The sequence below is a fragment of the Pygocentrus nattereri genome, chromosome 12 (genome assembly GCF_015220715.1).
Source record: "Pygocentrus nattereri isolate fPygNat1 chromosome 12, fPygNat1.pri, whole genome shotgun sequence".
Lineage (NCBI taxonomy): Eukaryota > Metazoa > Chordata > Actinopteri > Characiformes > Serrasalmidae > Pygocentrus > Pygocentrus nattereri.
In genome coordinates, this window is record NC_051222.1 from 36,525,886 (window position 1) to 36,542,969 (window position 17,084).

General features: G+C 39.7%; 1 protein-coding gene across 1 annotated transcript; it reads left to right on the forward strand.

Annotated features, from left to right (window-relative positions):
• The first annotated feature begins 634 nt into the window (after window positions 1–634).
• On the forward strand, window positions 635–12,276 carry LOC119264736 (B-cell receptor CD22-like). The gene is made up of 9 exons (XM_037543495.1): window positions 635–696; window positions 2,084–2,147; window positions 7,761–8,105; window positions 8,392–8,640; window positions 8,741–8,989; window positions 9,113–9,194; window positions 9,375–9,420; window positions 11,729–11,797; window positions 12,067–12,276. The coding sequence occupies exons 2-9, from the start codon at window positions 2,105–2,107 to the stop codon at window positions 12,088–12,090; spliced, it is 1,107 nt and encodes a 368-aa protein (XP_037399392.1). The 5' UTR covers window positions 635–696; window positions 2,084–2,104; the 3' UTR covers window positions 12,091–12,276.
• Window positions 12,277–17,084: the final 4,808 nt, after the last annotated feature.

Consider the following 17,084-nt stretch of genomic DNA (forward strand, 5'->3'; position numbering starts at 1 on the left):
GGAAACAGGTGGTAACAATAAGGGGTGGAGTCAGACAACAAGGGGGCTCGACTGAACCAAAACAAATGCACAAGGATGAAAAAAGTACACCTGTGTAAAATGATCAAAAATTGTTAGTCGCTCTGGATGAGAGCATCTACTAAATGCCATAAACATAAACATGTTTTAGAACTTGACTGGCCCTCACAGTGCTCTGACCTCAACCCCATCAAACACTGTTGGGATGAACTAGAATGAAGACTCATTTTTGAGAAACTAGGGGAAAAAATAAGACCATAAAAGCTGAAAAAAATATTTAATTAACGTAAAAATCAGAAATTCTGTGTATTCCTTAAAAGAGGCCCTTTGAACTGAGCAATGCAGTACCCATTCTGTGAAAGACAGAGGAAGAGTGGGGACATCACACAACATCTGTTGCTGAGAAACTTTCAGAAGGCAGGTCCAGATAACTCTTTTCGCCATATGGTCTGACCACATTTATTTTCTGCTGCACTATGTCAGCCAGATACGCTGTGATCAGCGCTAATAAAATCCCCAGCGATATGACAGTCTCAAAAAAGAAGGTCAACCCTTGCTGACATCAAGATGGGTCACATGCATCCTGTAAGAGGAAAAGGTATTTTAATAAACAGAGCGTTGTTGTTAAGTGCAGAAGTTAGTCATTTGGACGTTGGTGATGAGCTTCAATAGAGAACGGTAAGATCAATTCTATTTTATTAAAAAAGCTTAAATACAGGCTGTAAGCATTAAAAGTATCTTTTTTCACTGATGTGCCTGGGGCTGTCAGTTTAAAGAGTTTTAAGCTCCAAAGTAATCTCTACGCTGAGCAGAGCTCAGAGCTACTACATGAATTCAGAAAACTTCATGATGTAGCACATAAAGTGGTGGTGCTTGAAAGTTTGTGAAAATGTATCCATAAAATTTAACCTAAAACTTCATCAGACTTTCCTAGACGTCCTAACAGTATATACTAAAAAAAGTAAACAAATGAGATAAAATAAAATAATTAATTAATTTTAAAAATGTGAACCTTTGCTTTCAGTATCTACAATAACTGCAACTAAGCATTTCCTGTAACTGTTAATTAGTCTTGCACATTAGTTTGGTGGAATTTTAGCCTATTCCTCCACACAAAATAGCTTCAACTCTTAAGCTGGTGGGTTCCCTCCTTTCAGTTGTTTGGGTTAGGTCCTTCCACAACATTTCTGTAGGATTAAGTTTGGGATTACATTAACTTATTCTTTTTTATCTATTCTTTGTTGTTGTGTTTCATGACTCTGGCATTTTCCTTCAGAATTTGCTGGTATTATTGGTATGGCACAGATGCAGAAAAACAGGCCCAAACCATGCTGCCACCACCATGTTTCACAGATAGGATAAGGTTTTTATGCTGACATGTGGTGTTTTCTTTTATTTCAAATATAACACTTCACATTTAAACCAAAAAGATCTATTTTGGTCTCATCTACAAAATATTACTCCAATAGCAGTCTGGCTTGTCAATGTGATCTTTAGAAAGCTGCTAACAGGCAGCACTGTTCTTTATGGAGAGCAGGAGCTTTCTCCTTGCAACCCTGCTATGCATATTATTGCTGTTCAGTGCTCTTGTGATGGCTCAGGAACATTAACATTAGCCACTGTGAGGCCTTTTGTTGTATATTGTGACTGACAGTTAAGAAGGTCACATGCATCCTGTAAAAGAAAAAAAGCATTTTATTGATGGTGGCCAGAGCAGCTTAGAGTTAAACGTGTTAACCACATGCAGTTAAATATGTCAGTGCTGCCTCTGTTCTCACCACACATCACTGGGACAATAAAAGCATGTCTTAAGCTCTGTAGTTTAGGCAAGGCTGATTTACACAGCACAATAATTGTTATAATAATGCTGTCCCAGACACTGTGTAGTTGACAGAAATACTAGCACCTTCCTCTTCACCTTTTCATTAACTGTTTTTGTTTGTGTGGCTCTACAGGTTTTTGACAAATGTGTACTGAGTGATGACGACTGTTCATAGGTCAAAATGTATGGTTGATTTTTTTTGGTGGCAGACTGAAAATATGTGAATATATATTTTTACTGTAGGCTGAGATCATCATTTACAGAATGGCTCCTCCTCTTCCTGTGATCTTTCAGCTCATGATTGTGGGTGAGTAAGTTCCTGCTATAGCATTATTTTCTCTGATGTGTATGTACCATACAGTTTTATGTAAAAGCTGAGCATAACCATGTCACACATGGATGTTTTAGATCATCAGATCCCTTTTAATATCAGACAAAAATTATTTCACCAAATTCGACAGACTGTTGGGTTCAAATTCACTATCCACATCCAGGCATGATTACTGTCTTACCTGTTCAATATAAACATCACTTAAGTAGAACCTCTCTGGCAATGTGAGGCTGCTAGAAGGTCTAAAGAGCAGTGTGTTCTAAAGAGATAAAAAAACAGATGAAACAAAAAAAGTTCATTTATTGAAATCTAACAGTCTAGAAAGAGTTACAAAGCCACTACTAAGGCTCTGGGACTCCAGTGAACCACAGAAAGAGCCATTATCCACAAAAGGAGAAAATTTGGAAGAGTGATGAACCTTCTCAGGAGTGCTTGGCCTACCAAAATGTCACCAAAAACTAATCCACACAAAAGAACCCAGACAGACATCTAAAGAACCACAGGCTTCATTTGCCTCCATTAAGGTCAATGTACATAGTTCCACGGTAAGATTTGGCTGCTTTTAGAACATGCACTGTAACTTTCTTGCATCCTACTCCTTGGTACACACCAGAATGGCACAAACTGAAAGCTGCTGGACGTCAACTTGAGCACTGTTGGAAGAGAACTGACTTTACAGTCCATGCCTTTGCTTACATTGAACATGTTTTGTGCTACTAGGAAAAATTACAGAAAGCTCTACCAGACACATAGCCAGCCCATAAGACATAGGGCTAACACAGTTATATAGCTGGACTGATGCCATGAATAGGCCCAGCACATACAGAACAAGTAACAGGTGTGACAAACACAACCTTATAGGAATAAACAAGAATAAACAGAAGAATCTTCTAAATACAGTCACAGCACAGGCACACACAATACAGAATATGTAACACAGATATAGCACAATGCAAAACAATAAACTCCTTCATTCACCCCCTTAGAACATACTAAAAAGGGTAAGTCTCGCAAGTTTAAACCATCCATTCTTTTCATCTTCCAGAGAAATATGGCCAGTATCTCCATCTTTCTTCACGTCCTAAAGATGGGTCTCTTCCCTTCAGTCCGTATACAGGCAAACTGGGGAAATGCAGTGGTTACATGTTTATAAGGAACGCTTATGCTGATGAAGTTTCATCATTAAGCACCAAAGTACACAATAGGAACTATTACTGGTGCTACAAAGGGTAGTATAAAATGAAGCTGTATTTGTAAGATCCTAGATAACACTCCTCCAAAAATGTTGCCAACCCAGTCAAAGGCCTTGTCAAGACTTCCTTCAGGAGGAGGATTAGGAATGAGTTTATATAGATCTGCTACGAATTTATCAACATTTTCATAGTTATGCGGGACGTAGATACAGCAGGTGTTGAGAATGTAACATACCCCTCCTTTTTCTAAAGTCAACAGGTCTAATACCTTCTTATTTGCCAGCACTACTTCCCGCAAAGCACGGAGTTCATCATTTACTAGGCGGAGAGTTTACTTGTCTCATCAGCTAGTTGCTCTGTGGAATAATAGTTATTCCTATTCGCTATCGTTAAATTTGGATAAACCATATAGTTGTAATCGGTACTGTCAACTGTAATAGTATACTGCCAGCCAACAATCTGGGAGCTAACAGCATTTGGATTGTAACAGGCAGCTCTATTTGACCCAAGTCATTTAATAGTCAATGGCCAGTTATCTTCACTTATACCATCTATCATCATTTGCACTATTATTCTCATGGTTTCAGATGCTAAAAGGTCTGTAAATAAAGCTTGTGCAGAAACATTAGACATTGGGATCACATAATAGTGGTGCTGTAAGGCATGACAAACAAAGCAACCATCACCTCCTATGGTATGATTTTGTGCCCACAAGATGGCTTGTGCACAAACCATGTTGTGGTCACAAACATCCTCTTATTATCAAACAGTCCTGTTTATCCTGGCGTCTTGGCAACATGATGTAATCTACCAATTCTTGGAACGGGCTCTCTGCACACTTGTGGATTTTAGGATTACACCATACTTGGTTGAAGCGATGGACCATCTGGTTTAGCCAGGGTGACCTAAGCTATATATGGTAGCCACCAAATGGGGAAGCAGGCCCCCCCCCTTAACCCAGCTAAATTTTTCACAACATGTTCACAGGGTGACAGGACATATTTGATAAATAAAAGACAGGCCCTTTTAGCCACATTATCATCCAAACAGTTGCCTTGGTGTTCAAAAGATGTAGCAGAAAAATGGGCTTTAATTTTAATGAGTTAGTGCTACCAGTTTTGCGGAAATAATGATCCGGCAATCTGCCAGAAGCTTATTTCTTCATACTGTGTTGCAACAGCCAAACTTAGGGCACTGCATAACACAGGTTTTAAGAGAGGTGAGATGTAGAGAATGAAAGGTCTTAACTGATCATCAGTTAGCTGATTCTCCCTGCTTTTCTGATGTTAGTTAGATCACATAGTGGATAAGCAGATTTTCACATAAGCCTTAATTTAAGGTTGTCAGTAATTGCACAACTCTACAGCATAGAGATGAGAGACAGAGGCCAATGCGGGTCACGTCACCACTGTAGATTTTCAAACCCTTCAGAAATCCAGGGGACCAGCCTGTTGTTCTGTACAGTGATTTTTATTGTTGTAAGACATAGGGCCAACACAGTTATAGAGCTGGACTGATGCCAAGAATAGGCCCAGCACATACAGAACAACTAACAGGTGTGACAAACATGACCATATAGGGATAAACAAGAATAGACAGAAGAATGGTCTAAATACAGTCACAGTACCGGCACACACAATACAGAATATGTAACACAGATATAGCACAATGCAAAACAATAAACTCCTTCACCATTGTCCATGGTAATTTTAGAGCTCTTTTTTCTACTGTTAATAACTTACTGTGTCCTTTGAAATGTTTTCTTCTGGCCCCATTACCAGAACTTTGCTTTTTAACCAAAAATATGAATTCAGTTTATTCTCAATTCTGTCAATTCCATCTCCATCTTGCCAATTCAATCGCAGTTGTTTTTCCACTTTTAGTAATGTGCATGAAAGTTTTGTCTCACAACTACAGCTCTACAGCCACCACTTGCCAACTGGACCCCATGCCAACACACTGGGTGAAAGCTTGTCATGCTTCAGTTTGCCGTCTTATTACTCAGGTTATCCACGGATTACACAGTTTAGGTTTGGTCCCAGCTCATTGAAATTGGCTGCCATTATGCCAATTCTCAAGAAGACTGGTTTAGACTCTGAGAACTTAGCAAATTACAGGCCAGTCTCAAATATCCCATTTCTCACAAAAATAACAGAATGTAGCAGTCCAGCTAACAGACCATATTGAATCCAGTGAATGGCTGATTAGGGCTTGTCGAATTTACTTGTTTTATTGGACCTTTCTTTGTTATTTGATTGGCATATCCAGCACTTCACTTGACTGTCAGACAGGCAGCTATTGGAGGTTAAAGATCTGCCTCATCTTCCCTGCCCCATGTGGTGTCCCTCAGGGCTCAGTTCTTATCCTTTTGCTCTTCATACTGTACATGCTCCCCCTTTGTGACATCATCAGGCCACATGGGTTGCAGGTCAAAGTTTTATGGACAATGTGCAGATATATATATATATATATATATATATATATATATATATATATATACTCATATACTCATATATATATATATATATATATATATATATATATATATATATATATATATATTTTTTTTTTTTTTAATTTTATTATCTACTTTTATCTCTGGGGTCATCTCAAACAAATGGTGTATGCTTAGAAAATCTGCAACAAACACCACCTTCAGCATCGCATCATGGAGGCTTATGACAGCATAAAAAATAAAATAAGATAAAAGGTGTCCTGTGACTTTTGACTCACCCTGTATGTATATATATATATATATATATATATATATATATATATATATATACACACATTAAACATGAATGATTGAAAACATCCTAAATCTAAATAGCTACATGCTTGAGGCTATACTAATTGCCCTTCTGGCTACAATTAAAAAGATAAGCAACATTGATATTTCTGTTCCAGGCTAGGTTGTCTCTTCTTTGACCTAGATTGGAAATGTTTGCGTTATTTTTGACTCCTCTCTTTTTGAACCCCATATCAAGAACAATTTTTTCCAACTAAAGAGCATTGTTAGGATCCACCATTTACTCTCTTTTTCTATGCTTCTACAACATCTAAAATTGACTACTGCAATGCTGTGCTTCACGGATTCCCTGCTTGGGTTCTGAATAGGCTGCAGTATGTGCAAAATTCAGTTGCTAAGGTTTTAACCCACACAGCATCCTGGGAGCAGTCCAAGTCAAACTTTGAAGCATCTTCATTGGCTCCCACTAATACAAATTGCTTGTGCTGGTTTTATAAATCTTTGTATGGCTTTAACTTTTTGTTGTTGTTATTACTATACATATATAATATAAATTAAGGTTTTGGAGGGGGCAAGTGAAAGTCCTGAAATGAATCCCTTTAAGATGTCAAACCCATAAAGATCTTAATGGACAGTTCATGCTTGATATGTAAGGATCCAGTCTGTGCTGATGGCCACTAGCAGAGGGCAAGGTGCCAAAAGTTCAGGGAACTCCAATTCCCAGAAGCTCTTGTAGAGGGGTGACTGGTATAGTACTTAGCCCAGGTGGGAATTTAGATGAAAAGAAAAGAGGGTTGTAATAAAGGAGAAATTGCCCCAAAACAACAGAAAGAAGACAAAAAGGGCAAAAGAAACAAACAAGAAATTGCCCAAAAACTATCTAAAGGACAAAATGAAGGCATAAATAAGAAATGGCTCCAAGCCATACAAAAAATAGTTGGTTCCACAAAGAACATCTTTCTCTTCTAATCACATTGGAAGTGTCTTTTGTTTCCTGATTATCTTTTATTGCTGTTTTCTATTTCAGCCTTTGTATGGCCATGCTGCTTTCAGTGTCCCCTTTGATTGCCGTTTTCCTGCCATTTTGTAGTTCCCATTCATTGAAATGTTTTGCCCATTTTCACCTGTGTTTCTGCTGTGATGCAGCAGTAGCTGCTTGGACCATCAGTCAGTACATCAGTGGTTCGAGCCTGCCTCTGAGCCAACTCAAGCCCAAAGTGCACAATCATTCAATTCACACTCCATCAAATCAACCACCATTTCTCATGGGATTTTCCTTCTGCACTTCAGTCTGCCTCCCTGCTGTCCCATAACATGAAAGCATTCCAATATAGCTGACTGAAAACAATTTTGCAATAGAAAAGTGGACTTGTGGTGATCAAACATTTGATTATAGTTAATGCCAGTGGTGGGACAACCAGTTATTAGGTTTAGGGTGCAATTACTTTTTTACATGGACAGTGAAGGTCTTGAATAAATCTTTATCTTCAATAAAATAAATTATCCTTTAAATTTTAATTGTGGTAATTGATGTCTTCATCTTATATCAACCTTAGATGGATGATCTGAAATATTTAAAGGTGATGAATTAGCAAAAATAGAAGAAATCATGTCAGGGGCATGATTTTTATTTGTTTTATGTTTCAGGAGCTTTTGGAACAGAGTGGAGTGTGAAGTACAACCAACAGGAAATCTGTGCTTTAAAAGGATCCACAGTGTTTATGAACGGAACTTTTACTCACCCAGAAAATCTCACAGGGATTACTACATTTTGGATGATAAATCCAGCCCACGAAGTGGAGCCAACCGATATGTCTGAAGATCCAGACTTCTCAGGCAGAGTCGAGTTTTTCACTGATGAGCAGAAACACTTCTCCCTCAAACTGAGTGATGTGATGAAGAAGGATGAACATCAGTTCTGCTTCAGAATCAGATCAAGTGTAGAAGAACAAAAGTGGTTGGGTAAACCTGGAATTGAGCTGGGAGTCACAGGTAAGTTCATGGTTTTTCTTCTGTGAAAGAGCTTAAAATCATTTCAACCCAAATTGATTCAGATGGACATGCATGATATTAATGAGTACTGGATTATATTCATTCTACTTAGTGTCAAAAAGTAGTGTCTTAGTATCATGAATGATATTTAGTTAGGCTCTTATATATTTGATGTGCTGCCTTCTGAACCCTGACAATTGAAGATTAATACATTTCCATACATTTCCGATGTGCCTGGTCAGCTGCAGTTGATCTTTTTGATTTTATGATCCTCTTATTGTCTTAGAGCTCTATGTAGAAGCTCCTGAAGAAGTGACCGAGGGACAAACAGCAGATCTGACATGTAAGACCACCTGCAGTCTGACTGACCCAAAATTCATCTGGTACAAAAATGGACATCCTTTAACCACAAAGACCATCAAGAACAACCAGCTCCACCTGCAGACGGTCAGTAGTGAGGATGCAGGCAGTTATAGCTGTGCTGTAGGAGGATCTCAACACCTCCACTCTACTGCTCACAGCCTCAGAGTCAGATGTGAGTTTGCTTTTATTCTTGCCTTCCCAAAAAGCTGAGATGCCATAATGTGAAAATTGATAAAAAAAAAGTTTTCCAAATCAGTCTTCAATCTCTCTAGATCCTCCAAAGAGCGTCTCAGTGTCCATCAGTCCCTCTGGTGAAATAGTGGAGGGCAGTTCAGTGACTCTGACCTGCAGCAGTGATGGAAACCCACCTGTGAAGAACTACACCTGGTTTAAAGAAGGTGAAACCTCACCTGTAGGATCTGGACACAGTCACAGTCCTCTACAGAGTGGATCTTACTACTGCGAGGCTCAGAATGAACATGGATCTCTGAGATCAGCTCCAGTGCCAGTTGTTTTAAGCGGTGAGACACATTTTAACTACTTTCATTCATAGGGTTTTTTTTTTGCTTGACTTTCATGATTTCCTCATTCATTCTTTAGGCTTCATTTTTTTGTACGTTTTTGTATATTGGTATGTGTATCAGGCTACTCCACAATCCTGTATGTAGCTGTTGGAGTCGGACTTTGTGGGATTACAGCTTTTCTTGCTGTTGTTTCCTGGAGAAGGTGAGAATCACTTTGTGTTTCACATGCTTATATTTAAAATTTTATGTAACAACATTCAATGTTTCATTTCATTGCAGTTGTATGCACATGAAAACATTTTTTTGTCTTTAAATATCACTTTCATTAATAAAGAAAAAAATATGTTAATTCTTCGTATTAATGCTGACTTTTTTCTGAAAGCAGAAAAAAGAGGCAGGATGGAAACACAGACGAAGATCTCTATGTGGTGAGCTCTTATAAAATTCTAAATATCAGAGTCATTAAATCCTACTTTAATATGAAAGTGTGATGGGTGTAGTGGTACATAGTTGTAGAGTGAGAGCAGTTGTAACAGTGGCTTGCAAGGGAAGGGTGTCATCTGAGTGGCTGAACAAACAATTTCTGGGCGATTAAGTCTTACATTGTCTGTCTGCTGGATTGAGGATGGTAACCTGAAGTAAGACTGATGTTGATGCCCAAGTCTTCACAGAAGACTGATCAAACTTGATGCGAACTGCCAGTCACGTCTGATGCAGTGGTAAAGAATGAATCTTACTCTTCTGGAGAAGCAATCAACTACAGTGAGAACAATGGTAAAGCCTCCAGAAGGGGTGTAACAAGTAAAGGCATGTGTTTACCAGCTGGAAATGTTTTAGCAGTTTTACTTTGTGGGCAAACGGAACAGGAGGCTACATGTCTGTTCACCTTGCATGAGTCTCCCACCAATAGCGATTAAGAGCAAGTTGTTGAGTGTGAAACTCACCAGTTTGACTGGAGCTGAGAGAGGAGTGAGCCCATGTTATCAAATGATCCTGAAATTGATCAGGCAAATGGAGCTTGTTGGGTGGGCAGTAATTAGGGACTTCAACACTTTCTCAAACTTTGGCCATCTCTTCATCAGCCTCCCAAAGTACTGATGAGATTTGTATAGAGGTAGAGAGAATGGGCTTGGGTTCAGACTGGATCTCTCTTTCTTGGTCATTTTGATCAATACAGGATGGGCCATCAGCTTTTGAGCTACAAGAAATACTAAACTGGAAAAAACAGAAAAATGGGGACCATCTGGCCTGTCTAGGGTTAGCAGAACGTAGATTTTCTAGATTTTTACTTTCGGTGAGGACCAAAAAAGTGTGAACAGCTCCCTCTAGCCAGTGACCCCATTCCTCTGGTGCAAGTTTGACTGCAAGAAGTTCTCAGACTCCTATACATACTTTTGCTCAGCAGGGCTTAGTTTATGTGAAAAACACAATGGCATAATTTCTCGGGTTCTCTACTGCGCTGTGATAAGACCGTGACAAATCCAGTCTCCAAAGCATACACCTCCATCCCAAAAGGCTTAGATGGATCTGGATGTTTCAGAATGGGTGCAAATGTGAAATCTGTTTTGAGTTTTTGGAACGTGGTTTCTTCTGCAGGACCCCACCACATGCAGGGCTATAAAAAGAGCAGTGATAGGATCTGCCAATTTTCATAGATGGTTTATTCATAATTTCAGCTCTAAGAATCTTTGAAGCACTTTCATGCATGTGGGGGAAGACCAATTGACAACAGCTTCTACTTTCTGATCATCTGTCAGAAAACCCTGAGAACTAATAACATTCAAGAAAGGTACACTCTTTGGAGATGAAACTCGTGTTTCCTTCCCATGTTACTATGTTGCAGCTGTGTCTCACAGTCAGGAGAGTAGGTTAATAGACAGATTCATTGTTGCTCACGTTAATATATCATGACACAGAGGACGTCGTTCATGAAGAATTGAAAGATGGATGGGACATTAGCTAAACAGAAAGGCCTTACAGAAAGCTCATACTGCTCTCTAATGGTGATGTACACCGTCTTCCATTCATCCCCTTCTTCAATGTGTACTTGGTTATATGCACTAAGGAGGTCACATTTGGTGAAAAACAGGGCACCTCAAAGCTGTTCTAATGCAACAGGTATCTTAAAGAAGAGTTTGGATGCGGCTGGGGAAGTGGATGGAAGAATAATACTTAAAACCAACCCCCAGGTAATACTCACTGCATTAGCGGGTGGATTAAAATGCACTGAGGTCTGTGAGGATGAGCCTGACAGTCACATAAATTGTGACCGGCTGTACCACAATACATTCACAGACCTCCATAAAGCCGATGAAGCCTCTCCTTTCTGGACAATCTGGAGGCGTCACACTGCATGAGCTTCACTCCAACACTTTATCTGAAAAGCTTAATTCAATAATGGTGATGTTGGCCTGATCAGTGGTAGTATGCAAATTATTAAAATATAATGAGCATTGTACCAATAAACCCCTACACTTATTAGGAGACCGTCAAATTGATCTGGTGTACTCACGGGAAAGGCTGATGTCTGGCTCACAGTAACTGGACTGTTATGAGAAACCAGAGAAGAAGCAGGAGCAGGTGTGACCATTTTGAGGTTCTGGGAAACGTAGGCTCAGCCAGGTCTGAAAAAGGCTTGACGGCAGTAAGCATTTATGACCACTCCAAATGTTTTGATGAAAGGACACAAAGCTATTTCATGTTTATTATTCATTCATTCTACTTTTTATTCTGCAGAATCTGGACCCTCGTTCCCATCCCCCCGATGACGATGCATCCAGTGATCATGACTACGAGAATACTGCAGTGAGTTCCAGATTTTAAAGTCTCCATACACTTTTACAGTCTATACGTCTAGGGCATGGAAAAAATTTGAAAGCCACAAACAAAAAAAATCAAAAATTTTTAAATGAACTATTTATGTCAAACTTCTTTTCTATTTTAAGACTAAAACCAGGGAAAAAGGGGGAAAAAAACACGTTTTTCACAATAAAAGGTTTGAATATCTTTAAAAAAAATGTTTGTTTGTTTTGTTTTCTTCTTCCCCTTATTGTCACATTTTATATTACCTACAGCATAAGCCCTGTGGCCAAGTCTGACCTGAACCCCAATGAGAATGTGTTCCTCCCCTGCAAGATTCACTGCTGAACTTTTCCCATAACCGGAGTTCACCTAAAAGCATCAAAAGTGCCAAAAGAGGTGGTTTTTTTTTGTTTCCTCTCATTCGTGCGGACAGCTAAATTAACTCTGCCCACTATAAAACAATGCGCCCCCCGCCTGCTCTCTCTCTCTCTCTCTCTCTCTCTCTCTCTCTCTCTCTCTCATGGTAAAATGTATTTATTTCTTTCCATCAACTTTTCCATCTTACTGTCCTTGTTCCCTCAACATCTTCAATAAGCAGTATTTTTAATTCTCTCAGCACGTCTTCTGATTAAATTAGGAGTTTACATTTGCTTGTACTGCAGGACTTGTTCACTATAAACCAACACATCTGCACTTGCTTCACTTTTAGTTTACCTGATGTTGCTTCACCTTGTAAAATAAAAACTGAAAACTGAAATAAAAACTTTCAAATATCTACGTCTAAATGGCGCAGAGTGTTATTTTGGGCAAATGTACAGTGTCATAAAGTAACTAGAAAAACCTTAATGCGAAGTTCTACATCTCATTCAGTAAAAGGAGGCACTTAAATGATTTACTGGCCTGAGTAAAAGAGGATGGACTTCACCACATTCCTATAAAGAAGTTAGTGTCATCTCAGTGTTGGATCCTAATGTCAGTGCATACTGATCAATGCACAATCCTTGGTTCATGACTCTATCATGACCTATAGGGTTCAGGCCTATGGTACGCATAAGGCCTTAGGGCCTTTGTCACACAGATGCCTCAGCTTATGCTTTTGCGTTCGTATGGTTAGTTGTAACTCATAGTGACAATGATATCCGATTAGCAATGTTCTAACACTATCTGTTGTTTAGTCTCATGTCTCATGACTACTATCTCTCTCTATTGTCTTGTCGTCATGATTACGTTATGCTCATGCCACTCTCATATATGCCTTTTCTTCTCAGTGTGTATATGCTCTGTTGTTCTGACCAATAAACTTTAAAACCCTTCTGAGTACAGACCTAGTCTCTGTGGTCATTTGAGTTTCCCCCAGCCGGCTGGACTCCCAGGAGGACGGAGGGCTTCTTGCTAAAGTTCATAGCTTTGGTATTGAGGTCAAACCATAGAACCTAAAACCATCATCAAACAGTTCTAACACTCAGCATCTGATGTTTATACATATACATATCCATAAACCGTAATTCACAAAATTAAAAATAAAGTCTCACAGAAAGAAGTTAAGCATAAGGAAAATGGACAATGTTGCTTTTGTTAGCGCAAACATTTAGTATACCTGGACCAGAAAGTTTTTACTCTTAAAACTTGCAATTTAACACCCATATTTGGCAAATACTTAGAGGTAACAGTGTTAAGCATGTATACTTTAACTGTAATGTATACAGTGAGTGTTATTTTGTGGGCATATACTGTACTAAAATGTATAAAACGGGATAAACACAGACAGCAGATGTTTGTGGTTTCAAGGAGGCTGTCTGCTCTTATTCTAAGAGAATAAAGCCTGTCAAGATTATCTGTGCAACTCTCACTCTTGCTCATCTTTGTCACTGTCTAGTTGCAAAATTACAAAATACAGCTTTAAATCTCACTTTTCTGTATACACACATTGTGTTATAAGTAACTTCAATGGATTTTTGTATGTCACACAAGCATAGCCTCCACTTTAACCAAATCTCCGAATTTTCCCATTATTATTGATAATTCTCATGTATATCCTTCCCCTCAGGTAAAGAGTCTGGGTGTCATACTTGATAGTACGCTTTCTTTTTCATCTCATATTAATTCTATCACCCGTTCTGCCTACTTTCACTTGCGTAACATTAACCGACTTCGTCCCTTTCTTACTTCTCATGCTGCTGCTGTCCTTGTCCATAGCCTTATCACATCCAAGTTAGATTACTGCAACTCTCTTCTGTTTGGTCTCCCGAATAAGACTCTCCACAAACTGAAACTTCTCCAGAACTCTGCTGCCCGGGTCATTACTCGTACTCCACCCAGAAAACACATCACCCCGGTTCTGCAACAGCTCCACTGGTTACCCATTGAAGCTAGAATTAATTTTAAAATTTTAACTCTCACATTCAAATCCATTCATAACCTTGCTCCTCCTTACCTGTCTGAACTGTTACACATCTCTACTCCGTCCCGTTCCCTCAGATCCTCATCCTCCACCCATCTTTTTGTTCCTTCTGCCCGTCTTGTTACTATGGGCAACAGAGCCTTTAGTCGCTGTGCCCCTCAGCTTTGGAATTCCCTCCCCCCAGTTATTAGGAATGCAGAATCTCTTCTCTCTTTTAAATCTCTATTGAAAACATACCTGTTTAAGCAAGCATATTCTCTTTAAACTGGTTTGTTGTTTTACCGTGACTCTTTTAGTGTTGTTTTATTTTGACGTATTCAAATGATTGTTGACTCACATGTATTATTATTGTTGCTTTTTCCTGTTTTGTAAGGTGACCTTGGGTTTTTGAAAGGCGCCATGAAATAAAATGTATTATTATTATTATTATTATTATAAAAATGTATTATTATTATAGCAATTTCATAAAAAAGACAATTCTCTGTTAACAACATAAACGTGAAAATTTTATGGAAAACTTGTAACATGGTGTCCACCTTGGTCCATGGAGCGTAGCGGGTGGATCTTGACAGGGGCCAAGCTCCATGCAGAGTGGCTCACAGGAGGCATCTCACAAGAGATGTTGTTGCTGATGTTAGTGTGTGGTAATGGTCATTAGAGTTGTTGTTTCAGAGGAGGGCAGGCTATCTAGTGTTACCGGTGGTTAAAGGTGTTCACTGTCCACTGTGATTCTTGTTGCTGTGGTAGCGATGGACTGTGCATTTCTAGTCTTTCTAGCACGTGATCAATAAAAGAGCATTTGCCTATATGTCCTGGGATATGGCAGTTGAGCTGGAAGGAGTTGAACAGAGCATCAGTGATGTCAAAGGCAGACAGTAAAGCAGACATAAACCATAGAGAGAGGGTACTGAGTGCTACACCAGTCACCTCCCTGATGGGTCCAGCCAGTTAAGAGTGAGGCAGCTGTCTAGGCAAGGAAATGGCGGGGATGGCACACAATATGCTTACTGTTCTTCAGTGGGAATGATGGCTGAGAATGACACTGCAAATGGTCATCTGGAAACATTGCAGAATGGTGGTGGTCACCATGACACCGCTTTAGGGGTACTTGTAGATCTGCCTCTAGAACAACATATAAACTTTGGTGTCGACTACAGCCCTGCAACGACATTTTGCACAGGTGCCAATGGCGTGGCTGGCCAAACAGGTGCTCTTGGAGAGGCAGAGGCTGAAGGGAGAGGACAAGCATTTACCCAGTTGAGCTGACCACAACTGTTAAGCAGGCATTTCCAGTTCAAGAAGGTTGTGCAGGAGGATTTGACACTGGAGCACCTCCTGAACACACTGCTGCCAGAGGAACTGAGACGACACATGCAGCTCACCACACCGGGCAGCCTTCAAAAAGCTGTCACTGAGACCGAGAGGGCTCAAAGAGGACGCAACATGAAGAGCAGCCCATGAGCAAGTGCCAGTGGAACAAATTCCTGTAAATGTCATCAAATGGCAAATAAGTAAATATCCCCTTACATTTAATTTTGTGTTAAGTTGTATGTTTTGTGTGAATTTAGACAGCACACTCAACGGACCTTTCCAGTAGTGGCTGGCCTACCAAAATTTCACCAGTATCACTTTGATGACTCATCGAGTAGGTCACAAAAGAACCCAGATGAACATCTAAAGAACTGCAGGCCTCACTTGCCTTAGTTAAGGTCAGTGTACACAAATCCATTATAATAAAGACACTGAACAAAAAAGGTATCCATGTGAGAGTTGCAAGGTTCAAACTATTGCTGACCAAAAAGAACAAAAAGGCTTCTCAAAAAACATCTAGAAGACTCGAAGACTTTTGGGATTGTATTCTCTGGATTGATGGGTGAAACTTTTGAGAAGACATGGTGCCCGTTACAACTGGCATGATCTAACACCGCATTCCACCATAAGAACATCACACCAAGAGTCAAACATGGTGGTGGTAGTATGATGGTCTGTTTCTGCAGGACTTAGATGACTTATCATAACTGATGGAACAATGAATTCTGCTCTGTATTAGAAAATCCTGAAGGAGAGCATCCACCTGTGAGTTTGTGACCTAAAGCTCAAGCACATTTTTTTTAAGGTTTTGCAGCAGCACAATGATCCTGAACAGTCCAAGTGGCTGAATCCATCTCAAGACTTAAGACATTGCAACTTCTGTGCTTCCATCTTTTTTTATCTTCTCATCTGACATCAGTATCTGTGAGCACACTGACAGGACATTCAACAAGTGAAGAGAATGCCAGACCATCTATTTGTTCTGGGTTCAGTGGCATATATTTAATTGTTACTTTGGCTTCCTCATCTGTTTTTAAGGCTACGTTACAGTAGGATCAAAAACAGAATCATAACTAGATGATGCTTATTAAGTACCAGATTGTTTTTTTTTTTATGCTAAACTCCTTAAGAAAAGGATGAACAGCACAATTTATCTTCCCTTTCTTAGGCTGCACCTGCAAATCCTTTTCTCCCTTTCTTAAGCAAGTCACTTGCAACTTTAAGGTCACTGATGGAATGTTGATTGTGTTCGTGTGTTTTCTGGGCACTAGCAGCAGGCATGCGATTCAGCAGATAGGTACCGACAGGCTAAAAAGGTGGCAGAAGCAAAATTGAGGGCATTGGAGGAGTTTGGTGAGGCCATGGAAAAAGACTTTTGTTTGGCCTCAAAGAGGTTCTGGACAACTGTCTGGCGACTCAGGAGCGGTCGGGGTGGCTGTGTCCAAGCTGTATTCGGCAAGGGTGGAGAAACTCTGACTTCAAATGAGGATATTGTCAGTCAGTGGAAGGAGCACTTTGAAGAACTCCTTAATCTGGGAGATGTGCCTCCCTCACGGGAGTCAGGGCCAGAGGCTCCTG